At 48.1% G+C, this 14968-nt stretch overlaps 1 protein-coding gene across 1 annotated transcript in view; it reads right to left on the reverse strand.

Moving 5' to 3' along the window:
• ITGB5 (integrin subunit beta 5) overlaps positions 1 to 14968 on the reverse strand; it is a 56953-nt gene that overhangs the window by 12940 nt on the left and 29045 nt on the right. The window contains exons 9-10 of the mRNA XM_019007500.1: positions 11710 to 11844; positions 9020 to 9449 (exon numbers count right to left, since the gene is read on the reverse strand). Coding sequence (XP_018863045.1) covers positions 9020 to 9449; positions 11710 to 11844 — 565 coding nt within the window. The remainder of the gene's footprint in view (positions 1 to 9019; positions 9450 to 11709; positions 11845 to 14968) is intronic.

Here is a 14968-nt window from a genome sequence, read left to right on the forward strand (position 1 = left end):
AGCCAGGAGCTTCTCCCCCACTTACACAAATCCTGGCCTGCCTCTGCTTAGATCTGCTTGTACAACTCTGCACTTCAGCTTTAGTCACCATGAAGGCTCTGGAAAATTTGGAAAGATGAGGGGACATGTGGCAACCATGCAGTTGCTGACAGGCATAGAAAGGGCTTGAGGAAAGCCATAGTGTTGCAACTCTTCCATCAACACAGGATGCCTCCAGGAAGGATAAGCTTCATCCTCCCACTCTGATGCCTGAGCTGACTCCTATCAGCTCCTACCACCCAAAAAACCTCCAGAGATGTTCTTAAAATAAAACTTGTCTCCAAAAACAAAGCTTCATGATCCCAAATTCCTAAACTCCAGGGTCAAATTCTATGGTTCAGGTCCATCCTTCAAATAAAAAGCAGTTTAATTCCTTAACATCCTGCTGAAGCACAAGTGGGTTGAATGTCCTTTCAGCTGGACCTTGTTGAGAGGAGTGGGCTCTGGAGCACAGAGGGATTCTTCTCTGCAAAATGCAGTGCCATGGGAGCCTTGCCTAGTTCTGTGTTTAGATGCAAACACATTATTTGGTGCAAGTTCACCAAAGGTCCATGGTTTTGTTACAGATATCTCCCTTTAAAAAGTACCTGAAAAAAGTGAGAATACCACTCAAAATAAGACAAAGGAGAAAAAAAAGAAAAAGGAGAAAGAATGAACACAACAGCATGTGCTGCACTTCCCTTTCAGATGAATTACTTAAGCTCAATTTTTTAAATGAAACTGAGCAAAATTCACAGGTTGCCAGTGCATGTCAAGAAATGCAGACACACAAAATTCCACTCAACTGCTGGTCTGAGGCTTTCACCTGCCTTAAAACCCCAAATACAACATTAATTTCCAAATGTGCATTTCTGTCAGTAACTATCACCAGAGAGACCAAATTCAGACACCAAACTCACAAGATGCTGGCCAGTAGAGCATTTAAAGCCAGCTTGTTCTATGACCATCTAAACTTTATTTTCTGAGTTCACCTTGGCAGGGTTTCTGTGGGGTTTTTTGCCCTGGCAGGGGGCAGCTGCACAGGACAAGGGGTTTGGGTATGTGCATGAATCTTCAATGACAGCTCACATGGTGTGCCACTTTAAGAGCAGTGCCCCAAGGATGGAGCTCTGGCTCCCATGAAGATGTCAAAGACGTCACTCCTGTATTCTTTAATTCTGCCCGGGCATTTAATGCTTCATTAGCATGCATTAACACTTGCTAAAGGTCCGCTCAGGGACAAGGAGAAACTGCAGTGAAAAGAGGCAGGAACAGCAGCTCTCTGTGCGGGTTGGCCCTCAAGGAGCTGCTGCCAGATCTGGGGGGAGCGGCAAGGCTTGGACAGCAATCAGAGCCTGGGCAGGCAGAAAGGAGGGGTAAAAAGGGGCAGCTTTGCCCTTTCGTGTCAGGAATAGAGACTCTGGGAGAGCAGTACTCCATACACTGGGGAGAGAATCTCCAGCTCAGCTGTGTTTCAGTGAAAAGCCAACACAAACCCTTGGTGTGAGCAAGGTGGGACAGACAGGGTATGTCTGCTGCCCGAAACACCAAGGAACAAAAGGAATAAGCACAGCACTGATGGAATGGAATCATCATTTGATGAAGATTTGATGATTGATTGGCAGAGTCCAACTCCACAATAATCAATAATATTTAACAGGCAACGGTGCAATGCTAATGCCTGGTGGTGTAATACCAAATACTGCATGCAGTTGCTATGAAAGAAATCTAGAGTTCTTTGATGGAGCACAGAGCATTCTAGCTAAAAACCATCCACCTGCACTGACCTGCAGCCACCTCTGACCTGAAGCACAGCACGGGGGCTGTTAGCAGTGCAATTAGAGGGGGGACCAGGCATTTTTACATTGCAGCTACAAGCACTGGCCATGCTTTCACAGGTCACAGCTAGCAGACAAGGGTCACCCCATGCTGTTTGTCTCAACCCAGAGGCCATTTGAACACTGGGATCTTCAGCCTTTTGAAAAGACAGGGAGCAGGATGGGGAGGCATACACTCTTGGAGGAGAGTGGCACATGACTCAGTATTAAACTGAAAACAGAAGAGAAACCAGGTTAAAGGGGAAAAAATAAACTTGGAGAGGAAGAAGAAGAGAAAAATTGGGGAAGGATGGAAAGGATGCCCTGGGAGGAAGCAGTTTCAGGAGCCAGCCAAAGACTGAAGATGTGAGTAAATACATGCACTGAGTCAGCCCTATGCTCCTCCAAAAGGCCACTGAGGATCTGTGTGCCAGCCTTCATGAAGATGAAATTTGTAGTGCAAACACCTCCAATGTAGCTCTCAACCCCTCTCTGCATTGGGACTATAAGCCACAGCTCCTGGAGATAAGCACACCCAGAACACCATGGGACACCCTGCTGATTTTGGTCCTGGCTAATGCTCAGAAACCCTTTGCCTACAAGTTAAAACCAAACACTGCTATAGTGGAATGCTACTGCCAGCCAGTCACTCACACAACTCAAGGGTGGAATCTCTCTACAGCCTTTCAAATCATCTGGGAGCTCAGGGCTGGGTGTCCCTGCCCTCAAATAAACCTTCCCTGCACAGAAGGTGCCACCCTGGCACAGCAAGCACATGATGCAAGCACAGAGCACCGCAGGCTTTCTACAGTGTGAGGTAAGCGTGTCCCAGACATGTCTCTGCAGTTTCTCCTCCTCTTCACACTGTGTGAAGGGCAGACTTTCTCAATGACACTCCACACTAAAGGCTGAGAGGTTTCAAGTGTTGCTCTCAGAGCTCACTGCTGTCTGGTAAAGCATGGCCAGACCCAAGGCACCTCGGGAAGCAGCCCAGGATGACCCCAGTGCTCAGACACCTTGCCAGAACAAGGCCTAAAAGCCAACTTCCCACATGTGTCAGCAGCAGCAGGTACGTCCACAGTTCCTTCCTCACCTGTGGAAATTTTTTGTAAATCACTGCTTGAGTAATCATGTTCTGCTGCTCCAAAATGTTGCAAAAGCAAGGCAGCCCCATGCTCTGCAGGAGGGCAAGCAGGAATGCAGGAATACCAACAGTTCAACAGCTGGGCTCAGAAAAGATCTGGTTTAAAGAAACACTTTTTTTTTTTTTTTAAAAAAAAAGGCCTTTTTCTTGATTTGGGACTTAGATATCGTGCAGCCAAATGACACTGGACACACAGCCAAACAGCATCTGCAGGGAGCTTGTAAGCACGGCAAGAGTGGCATCAGTCTGGGCAGGATAAAGGTGGATTCAGCTGACTGCTCTGCCCCACCACAGTCCTCAGCCCTGCCTGCTCCTGTTGACCTGGTCCTTACAGGTTGTTTAGGCTGACCCACTGGATGGGAATAAATGAAGCTGATCTAAACCTTCCATTTCTTTACAGCAAGCCACGTGATGTCTGTCAGTAGAACAGCTTTTTAACCCCAGAAAAGGAACAGGACAGCAGAGATGCCCCATTTAATTGTTTCTTACTGAATGTTTGTAGTCTATTCTTACTGGAACTGTTTCACAGGTGCAGGAGGGATGTAAGCTGGAGAGGGGATGCCCACCCAGTAGTGACACCAGGGACATGTGCTGGCCTCAGCTCCTCACAGCTATGGGACTCAGCAAGTCAGAGGTTTGTTTTTCCTTCTTATTCAGGGGACTGTTTTGTTTTATCCATTTATTCTCTGGCACGCAGACCTCTCAGGACAGGACCTTTGGCTGAGCAGCTCCTGCAGGTTATAAAAGGAAAGGCCAGATGGGAATGCACCAAGGAGAAAGGTCTTTAGGAAGCTTGAAGATAAACCTGCAGTCTGACTGAGTTTTGACCAGACTATGAAAGAGAAATGGTACAGCAGTGCCATCTCCTTGTCTGTTCTGGGCATAAGGTCCCCTGGGCTCCACAAGTGACACTGTAGGCAACAGACCTCAGGGTGCCTGAAACCAGGTTTGTGGGCTGCCAAGGAGCCATGGACACCCTGTGACCACATACACAGACTGCTGTGTCTTCCAGCCCAGACTTGTCTTCAGCTCCCTGTCTCCTACCCTGCTCTTGGGTGGGGAAAGGGGCATTCACAGTGCTACAACACCCAAATGATACAGGTTTTGTTTCAGAGGACTTTACTTGGTTCTGCTCACCCCAAACCACCCTCCCATGCCCTGCACCCTGACAGCACCCGCAGCCACTGACCCCTGAGCCCCCAACCTGCTGCTAATGACTGGGACTACTCACAAAGCAACTGGTACTGTGAGGTTACAGCACAGTGACCCGAGCTGACTGCATCCTCTGTCACCAAAATAAGGCTCAAATGTGCTGGTAGATGTGTGCTCCCCATCCTCCTCCCACATGGGAAGCAGAGCGGGATTGACCTGCGGGGCAGCCGCCCCAGAGACGGAGCTGCATCTCCCTGCAGCTGCCTGGCTCACAGCTGCACTAGCACTTAGCAACAGCCAAAGGATTATTTTTAACTTCCATATTTATATGGTCCTTTTGTCTCTCCCCTTCAGGTTCTCTTTTACTAGGCAGTGCTCAGAAAAACCTACAGATAACAAGACGTGACGTGACTTAAAAGGAAAAATTGCAGATGTGGTTTAGGCTCTGTTCCCTCTCTTCTTTCTGCCACAGGCCACCCTCTTCCCTTCTGGCAGGGGTACACTTGTCAAAAGCCACCCCACCCACAGCACAGCCACTGACAGTGGGCACAAAAGAAGTTCTCCTTCCTTCCCAAACCACATCACCTGCACCTCAGAGGTTAATAAATCAAATGCTACCCATTTATTTCTTAACAGTGGCTTCTGGTAAAAGTTTAGGCATTAGGAATGAAGATAATTAAGACCAAAAGTAAAATGCTGTTGTGTGTCTGAAAGATGTGGATCACCTTTATTCTCACATCTGAGCTTTCAGATGCACACCAACATCCTCCATCCAAGAGGCAGTTACTATTACCACCCAGGACAGTGGGTAGGTAAATAGTAACTACAAAAGTATCTGTGGAAGAAAGTCTAATTCCAGACAATGTGTCCATGGGCACAGTGATTTGTAGAGTAACAGATCTCATCCAAATCCCCAAATACCAGCAGAGGAATCAAACCCAAGTGCTACTCTCAAAGCATGGGGCTCTAATGCAGGACCAGAAACTGGGACACTGGCACTGAGCCATCATCCCACTGGCTGTTAAATGCATTATGGACTGGGTCAGTGAAAACAAATTGCAAAAGCATGAGTGAGGTTTCTAATTTGAGGCTGTGCTAAAACAAAACAATACAAAACAAAAAAGCCTTATCTCCCTGGGCCTTAGTACAGGCTAAAACCTCCCTGAGCTTCCCCATTTACTACAACCAAGAGAGGAAGCACTCAGAAGTAAATACTGAGGACTTGTATGAACTCAGCAGTTTTTGAAGTGGTTTCTGCAGGGCAGCTGGAGTTGCATCACACATCAGTTTGGTTATTCTCTGCAAAATAAACCCCAAATTTTCAATGAGCTGTCTCTTCCCATATCCCATCTCAGAAGTGACTCTGGCACTTGCATGTACTTGCAGGTTTGACACCTGATGCTTTATTGCTGACCTGAGTTTTCTGTGTCACTGGAAGCCCTGTGCTGGTAAGGGAGGCCAGAGTAGCTCCTGTGCTCCAAGGCATCCCCATTGTGCTGTCACCTTAACCAGTTCAGATGCTCACAGCTGCTTACAAGCCAGAGAGACACTGAAGGGCTTCATTTACAGGTGCAAAACTGTTTATAAATCTGAATTACTGTCCAATGCTTAAAAAAAATGAAGAAGAGAAACCACAAGACCTGATTCCTCAAAGCTGGACCTCCATCAGTAGCTGCCGTTTTGCTCAGGCAGTATGGATTTTTGGGATGAGATCTTTTGTGTTTTAGGGGGAGGAAGGGCTGCAGCATGATGAGTGTTCTTCTGTAATTAGATATCTGCATGTGCACAACCAGAGCCCTGGGCTGCAGAGCACAAATGACACTCACACAAGGAGCTGGGGAACAGTGGTGGTAGTTAAGGAGATACTTCTTTAGAGACCCATATGATGCCATATTACTCTGTGTCCCCCTTCATCCAAGAAAAAATAGGTCTGGAGCAACTGAAGCTAATGAAGCTTGGCCTCCAACAAGCCAGTCTTTCTTCATTAGAGGCAAATGTGTGATGCCCTTACTGGGGCCTCTCCCCCCTCCTGCCACCTAGTTTTATGGGACCTTCAGGAATGCAATTAGGGCAGAGATGTTTCCTCCTTTGTCAAACTGCCTGGCAGGCAGCCAAGGAGTTCAAAAGCCTGTGGGTTGTGCAGCCAGCTGCCCCTTCCCCAACCCAGCTGCAGGCAGGAGGGCTTTCTGCCCCTCTCCCACAGCCACCCACATTTCAGAGCAGAGTGACATGCCAAAGACCTCAATGCAAAAAGGCAACCTCTCCACCCAAAGAAAAACTGGGAGTAAAGCATTTGAGAGTTTGGGAAGCCTCTGCCTGCTGTATCAGAGCACAGTGCTGCAGATAATCAATCCAGCCACGTTTCTTCTGGAAGAATAGAACACTTGTGCGACCCACCCCCTATGGCCCCTCCAGAAGCTGGATTAATGGTTTGAAACAGCTACTCTGGAGCTGTTAACTGGACTTGGGGAGAGGCAGAACAAATGCCACTTATTACTGACCAAGTGACACTGATTCTGAGTTGGATTCAATTTGAATTAACATTTACTCCACATTATAAATTACTCCCTTTTCCCACCTACCTCACCAATGCAGGAGGGACATTAAACCTCCCACTAACAGAAATTAAATTATTGCTGATTCCTTAGACTTTTTCTCATCTAAAATCTGCTTCTCCACTTCATGAGGGGGACTACAAAAGGACTGGAGCCATAGGCAGCACTGTCTGCAGGTGCAGATGAAGGAATCTCTCCTCTCAAATGCTGACAAAATGAGGCTCCAACGTTTATAAATGGACCCAGGAATTTCAATCTTTTTTTCCCAGGAAAAGACAGAGTGAGAGAGCAGGGTGTCCTTTCACCCCCTAGCAGGAACAAAAACAGCAACCAGCCACTGTACCAACTGCCCTGGGAATCAACCTGCCCCAAGACATCACCCAAACTCTTCTGGCCAAGTCTACTACACATGCTGGTGGACAGAGATGTTCAGTGCTGAACTAAACACAGCTTTGGGCATAGCCCTGCCATGCAAGCATGTGGCGGGCTGATAAATCCCAAGCTTCTTGGCCTGACAAAGCCACCTCAAAATGTTATGTCATTGGCACAGCACTTACTACAGCTCAGATTTAGCACCATGAGTGCTGGAATTTATGGAAAAGAAAAAAGCCAACAAACCACCTCATGCAGCCATGCCAGACTCCATCCCATCCCTCAAGCAAAGAGCTTGCTTGGCCTCAGCCTACCCTTTGTTTTCTTTCATAACTATAAAAAGGACTTTTAAATTACTTTAAAAGACTTCAGCAAGTCACAAACCAGCTATGCTGCTCTTCCCAGCACCAGACATCCCCAGAGGGACAGAAGCAAGCAGGTGCAGCAGAAGATACAGAACTTGCTTTCCTGTGGAGCTCTGGCCCTCCTGCTGAAAAGGAAATTTGAGCAGAGTGTCCTTCCCTTGCAGCAACTGCTACAGCAGTAACTCACAACCTCGCTTTATAGCATTGCTGCCCCGCTCGCTTTTTGGGTGGGATGATGCTATCAAAGCAATTGGTCTTCTGGAGAATTCCAGACAGTAGTGCTCCTAATTACCTCACTGCTGAGGTTAATTTTTCCCCCCATCTACTTTCAAAAACCTTTCTCCTGCTTGCTCCCCCATCTTTCCACTCATGCACCAGCAGCGAGAGCCCCACAGACCCCCAGTCTGGGCAGTCACTGCCAGGGTGGAATTGGCCTTACCCACTGCTCTGCAGCGGGGATCTCCAGGGCAATTCCAAACCCAGAGCATTGTCTGCCTCATCTTCAGCAGTGACAAAACCACTAGCCAGGCTACAGGAAAATTAACACAAACATCCTCTTTCCACCTAACAACACAACTGCCTCAAACAGCCAGAAAATTGCAACCAAAGCTTTAATGCCCCACTCTGAAATATGCAGGGTAAGATAAACAGCAGTGGAAAAAAACACCACTTCCCTAGAGAAAATATAAAAAGTAGCTATTTTTTCCAAGCTTACACTTGTTTGGAATTTTTGTCCAAGGTTTTTAGCTACAGAAATATTTCACTTGCTTGAAAGCAGGCAAATTTTAAAGAACAACCCTTTGGCCTGATCTAACTAAGAGAATTCTGTCTGAGGGCTAATCCAGGCAATTATGTTCAAGGTAAATTATTTGACCTTGGACTGATGGGGTTTGCTAAAACCATTTTAGCAAACACAGCTAAATAACTCTTCTACCTTTGTTTAAGCAAAGCTGCCTGGTTACAGCTTTCCCAGTGAATGACTTGTTTTCCCAGTGGGAGAAAAATCCATACAAAAAACAGCTTTAGGAATCTTTAAAACGGATTTTCTCTAATAAGTAACAGCCTGAAACACAATCTTTCCTTTCACCTGTGATGCACCAGGGGATTGCGCCAAATACTTCATCTTTAAAAGAAGATTGTTTCTGCCTAGGCAGGGAAGGATGGCACACATAGGAAAAACCAACCCATGAAAACATCAAAAAAGCCTCAGAGGATTCAAGCCTGTGCTGGTTTACACTCTCCTAAGGAAATACATCAGTGTGCAAGAGATGTGCACAGTTACATCGAATTAACAACACCAAAGCCAAGACTCTGCTCATCTCCGTGGGACCCAGGCAGCAGACAAGCCTGCAGGGAGGGAGCCTTTGACTCCAATGCTCAAAACCCAGTTCTGATGAAGATAATGCAATTTTTTCTCTTAACTGTGGATGCATTTAAACCTCTCCCTCTTTTTCCCATAAGGAAAAGAAATGGAGCACGGACACCTCCAGCAACAGAGCAGATTCCCCGTACACTCCAGCCCAGCAACCTTCCCCGTTTTGGGGCAGTTTTTGCGCTGCTACAACACGGAGGCCGCAAGGGAGGAAAGGCTCCTACCTGAGCAGAGGACTCCCTTGTACCTGGCGCAGGAGAAGTCGTCGCACTCGCAGAAGGGCCCGTAGATGTTGCCAAACTCGCTCTCGTAGCAGAGGCACTGGTTGCAGCTGCACTCCCCTCTGCCGCTGCACAGGGGCTTGCCCTCGGCCTCACGGCACAGGCCGTGGTGCAGGTCGCCGCTGGCCCCCTCCTCGCACTCGCAGCGGGCCCCCAGGTAGCCGGGCTCGCACTGGCACAGGCCGCAGCTGTAGGTCCCGTTGCCGCTGCATTTGCCGCTGGCCGGAGCGGCGCGGCCCGTGCAGCCACACAGGCAGCTGTAGGTCACGGCCACCTCCAGCGTGTCCCGAAAGCCGGCCGGCTTGATGGTGAACGTGTGGGCCGTGTCCTCGGCAGGGCAGCTCCGCGCCTCCACGGCCACCTCGAAGGAAACCTGAGGGGAGATGTAAGGTAACAGGCACGGCCCCAGAGCAGCTGTCAGCCGTGTTCCCCAGCAGGGAACAGCGAACGTCCTGGGGAAAATCCACGGAGCAATTCCAGGGAACGGGGCCCAGCTCAGCACGGCAGAGCTCCATTCCCAGGTGTGAAGAAAAGCCCCAGACAGGGCACCTGCAGCTCAATGCACCAGCACCTGTTCATCCCATGAGGGGCTGGGCATCGAAAGCATTTTAAAACTCTCTGTCAGCCATTCACAGCAATTTTCCCCATCAGGCACCACTGGTTTCTGTGCAGTGGGAAGGAACCTGCCTATTCCCATGAAATAAACTGAGCAAAACTCTAGCAAATAGCCCAGTTTTCATGCCATTAAAAATAGAAAACTCTCTCAAAACAAGCACTATCAAAGATCTAACCAGCACAGCAAAGAACCCAATGTGCCTATAAGATCATGGATTTAGAAGGTTTTATGGAACTCCTGATTTGCGTGTGGAAATGTGTATCAGCCCCACAGTCCCAAGCTTTTGGCATGCTGCTCACAGGCCATTTTTAATGGATGCTTCTATCAAGCCTGGCTTCAGAAGGGTTGTACACATCATTAAATGGTTATACATCACACCTCTACTTGTTTTATGTTGCTACAATCCAGTGTCAGGGATTTTCTCCTTGAGAAAACCAAGACCATACTTTGGTTGCTTGCTTGGCCCCCGATTTAATCCTGCTCTTTGTTAGGGCTGGCCAGCACTGCCCAGAACTGCCAGTTAGCAAGGAGGATTAACCTTATTCCAAGGAAATGAGACCCCTTCCTAGGCTGCAGGAAGGAATGCTTTCTCTCTGGGGACGTTTGGGGGTCACCTTAAGCTCTCACTGACTTCACTGTCCCACAGGTCAAGGGGCGATGTGCCAACGAAGACACAGCAGCCACCCCTGACAGGAGAGCTGCACCCCCAGGAAACCTCCCTTGACCCCCTCCCATTCCCAAGGCCTGAAGCAATTAGGATAGAAGCTCAAATTACAGAGGAGGAGATCAGAAAGCAAGCTAAGGAGATCAGGGTAATCCTGCTCCCTTTCACCCGCTGACACCCACAGCCCCAGGACTAAACCCTGGCAGATTAGGGTCCAGTGCCAGCATTATCCTCTTTGGGGAAACTTTCTTAGCAGGAGTCAAATCTCAAGCCACGTGGAAGCAGAAAGCAGCTGAAAAGAGAGGGTGGAGGTACACGACCCCACAGTCCTGTGGCATCTCTGCCTGTGCAGGCACCTCGACACTCAGGGTGCCCCAAAAATGGAGCAGTGACAGTGCCAGGTCCCTCCTGCACTCACACCAGACCCTTTATAGCACAAGCTGCACCAGCTGGAACAATGCTCCTGCTCCTGCCAGAGCTGGGAGCCCAGGATCAACCACCAGATTGACTCTGCTTCCTTGGGGGTTCAAGTTTTGCTGTAGGAACAAGGAGCTACAGGTATTGCTTTTACCCACCTGTCCAAGAGCCCGGAAATTCAGTTTAAAAAGCACGGCCACCTCTCTATTTAACACCTCACATGATCCTTATTTGGTGAGGTAAAACTCCAGCAACTGTTGACTCTTTCAAACAATATTTATATGCCAGAGCACTGAGAGCTCTGGAATGTTTGCAAAGCCACTCTTCTCAAATAAGGCAATCAGGCTGCTAACGAGCCCACACCCATGGCCTCAGACAGCAAAAGTCTGAAGAAAGGGAGGCGGTTCCTCACTGACCCGATCCTTCCTGCCCTAGCCCTGCAGGCCAGCAACTCATTTATCTGCATCAATACTCAATTTAAACAAGCAAAGCTTAGCTTCACTGCTTTTTAAAAAGCACGGGATGGATTATGCCATGTTAACATTTATTTCAGTCTGTGCTGCCTTTCAATAACCTAGGAACTGAACACAGGAGAGCTGCCCATGGAATTTCACAGGTGAGAGTGTGATGTGAATATCTGTGATAAAGGGAAAAACGCCCATTTTTGACTATTGCATCCTGCTGCATGATCAGGACCTTTAGTTCACTACTGTAGACAAGATGCCTGTATTCCCCCTTTCCTCACAGCTCACCTTGGACTGACCTGCACCACCCAGAACTGCTTCTAGCAGAGCCACTCTCTGTGGGTTTCTATATCATCATGAGGAAAGCAGGGAAAAAATGGACAAAACTGTGTTTTATTGCCCAGGACCACTCATCAACCAAGGGAAGCAGGGGAAACAGCCTCTCCAGGGAAGAGATTGAAAGCAGACTCACCGTATCTCCAATTTTGAGATCCCCACACTTCCTGAGGCCGGGATAGGACAGCCCATCCTGGCATGTGGCAGTGAAGCTCAAGCCAATGTCCTCAGGGCTGTCCCAGACTGTGAGCTCCACCTTGGATCGAATACTCTGGAAACACAATGGGAAAGCAAACCATCAAGCTCCCAAAGACAGAAAGGTTTCTTCTCCTTTAGTCTTTTCTCCTGGTGTTTCCAGAGGGTGGGTAGGACATCTCTGCACCTATATGAAAAAAATCACCCCTGCACACACGCTGACATTTGAGTTTGACTTAACCAGGCCAGAAGACTTCTGATGATCACAACTAGATTCACAGGGAGCAGCCTACCACCCCTGCAGGTGGCTTATGACCTCTAGGACAGGTGTAATGGACACTGCAGCCAGTATCAGAAATACATGAATGCACAAGAAGAAAATCTTCTTGACCACAACAGAATATCTCTGAAGGCCACAGCTTTCTGTGCACACTGCACCTTCTCCTCCCCATAAACCAGCTCCTGAGCAAAGTGCAAAGCCTGCCTCTCCACTGGCAGCTGTGCTACAATGCCTGTTGTGCAGCACAGAGAGGACATGAAACTGCACTCACTCTGTCCTGCTTTCTTCATTTTACCCAACTGGTCAGAAAAATGTCTTCTCCCTCTTAGAAGGAAAAGCTGAACAAAAAGAACCCTTTCATAAGTGTAAGCTGGAAACAGCACCATGGGAAAAAATGAATGAAAAATCTCTTTGAAAAAACTTTTCAAAGTGAAGAGCATTTTCCATTTGTGAGGTTTTGGTGTGCTTCTACCCCTTTCTTCTGCTTCACAACTCTCTGCCCTGCTGCATACACAGACTTTTTAAGTCACAACAAAATGAAGTTTATAAATATTAATTCAGAATGACATTGTTTTGTTTAATTCTTCCAATGGCTGGAACTGATTTTTATACCAGTGGTGTCCAAAAACAACAAAGTTTTTCAAAATGGAGCTTTTTGTACAAATATGCTTATTATCCAAAGCCAGATTGCAGCTCCATCCCTCTTCCCCTTGTCCCCAGCCCTCACCAAAGAGGCCAGATTAAGGAAAATGTTAATTCAGACCCCACATGTGATGACAAAAGCAGGGTTCACATGCCAGCAAAGAGCCAGTGTTTCTAGAAATGTGCAGGAAATAAATGAGTTTTTGCCAGGTAAATCTAAACAGTCCTTGAGGAAAGAAAGGAATAATTTCCCATCTCTCCACTGTAGAGAAGCCTTTCATGGGGCAGCAACCTGAAGCATACAGAACATTCACTGCCCGTGGGCTGAACACTGTGTGCACCAATTGCCAATTAATCCATGGATACTGCTCCACCCCAAACCATCCTGTAGAAATTAGCTGCTACACTGATGTGCTCCCCTGTCTTCTCTCCCAGAGCATCCCATCAGTAACATGGCAGAAAACAGGACACCAGGCCAGGCCTCAGTATGACCTCGCACAAGCTCATCCTATGTTCCTACACGGATGCCAAGTCCTCTTATTAACCCTACAGAGTTGTGCTGTTACCCTAAATGCAGTGCCATCACTATCAGCCCCTTGGCACTGTCACACACCAGTGTCTTCTCACAACACCACAGCCACCACACCACGCAGGGCTACTGGTGCTTGCAACAAGAAACACTCCCACAACCTGCCTGGATTTGGTTCAGGAAAGTGCTTCTTAAACCAGCATCCCATTTGCTCTCGTCAGTCCAAACCCAGCCCCGTGTCTGGGCACAGCCTCCCATGAGCTTTCCAATTCCCAGGTATGTTGAGATTTGGGGGAAGGGCAGGGACAAAGCAGACTAATCTCTTTTGTTCACACCTGGTGGGATGAGGGAGATGGGACAGCATGCTGGGCAGAAAAGGGAGATAGAAGATGAAGAGATGGGGAAAAGCGACCTTGAGGGTAACGTAGGCCCTGGGCAAGTCTGATGTGCACATGGGTGAGGGGAAGCAGATGAGAGAGAACCAGAGCTGGACAAAACACTGAAAGGGAGGGACTGAGCCCAGGCCCAGAACATCAGCCACTGCCACCCTGCAGGAGAAGATAGTCCCTGTTGCAGATGAAGGATTTCTCCAGGCTCAGACCTTCCTTTACACAGGGAATACAAAAACATTCACTCCCATTTGGGAAACAGAATTTCAGCCATCTCCCTCAGTGAGAATTTCCTCAGTCATTTCAGGAAAAAAACAAAGCTACCAAGAGGAGATGGGCTGGGCAAGTGCCAGGTTTCTGGTGGCCCCGGGCTGACTGTGGCACAGGTGGGAGCTGCCAGCTCCTGCCAGCACTCCTGAGGGTCCCAGCCCACACCCACCACCCAGCTGAACAGGTAAGAAACTAACCCCAGTGTCAGCAGTCAGTCATCACACAGAGCTCATTCCATGGGGCACCTTGATCTAAGCACACAAGTGGTTTCCAGCCAGCTGTGCTGGAAAGCTCACAAGCAAAGAGAAGGAAGGACAGCGGCACAGCCACAGGATTCCCAATGGTTTTCATCAGTTTGTACTGATCTGCAAAAGCTTGAGGGGTGGTGAAATGGAGGCGTGAATGCATCTTACACCTGCAAAAACAAGGCCAAGGGACGCTTCCACGTGATGGTACTGAGGCCACAAGCAAAGTCAATGTGGAATAAATATTAATTTCTTTCTCTCCAGCCAAGCATCTCAGCCACAAGACCTTTCTACCTCAAGGGGACAAACTGGGACAACTGGGCTTTTGATTAGCAGTATCTCCTGGGCCTCATTAGCAGCATTAACTGTTTATCACCTTCCTCAGAGGGTGAAGCCTTGGGAACCACTCTTCCCAAGGGCATAACCAAATGCTGCTTAAACTGCAGGAAGCTGGAGGAAAGGAAAGAAGAACTTTACAGATCACACAGAGCACGCCACAACCCTACATGGATTCTGGATGTGTAAACTCCTCCAAAGAAATTCTTGACTCTCTGCACTAATGAACATAGCACCAAGAAAATCTTGCAGCCATTGAAAGCTGTGCCCACAGGTTCCATGCATGAGCAACTCTACCTGAGGGCTGACCTGTTATGGGGCCAGATCTCCATACCCAATACCCAGCAATATCCTTGCAGGATCACAAAGACCTGACCCATAAGAATTCAGGGAGCAATCAACACAAATGTTGACACTAACTATGCTATGAACATGCAATTTAGCTGCTTCTAATTGATCTGCCCCCCTGATCTTCATGGAGATGGATGACATCAGGTCAGTAGTACAAC

Source organism: Parus major, chromosome 7, assembly GCF_001522545.3.
Source record: "Parus major isolate Abel chromosome 7, Parus_major1.1, whole genome shotgun sequence".
Classification (NCBI taxonomy): domain Eukaryota; kingdom Metazoa; phylum Chordata; class Aves; order Passeriformes; family Paridae; genus Parus; species Parus major.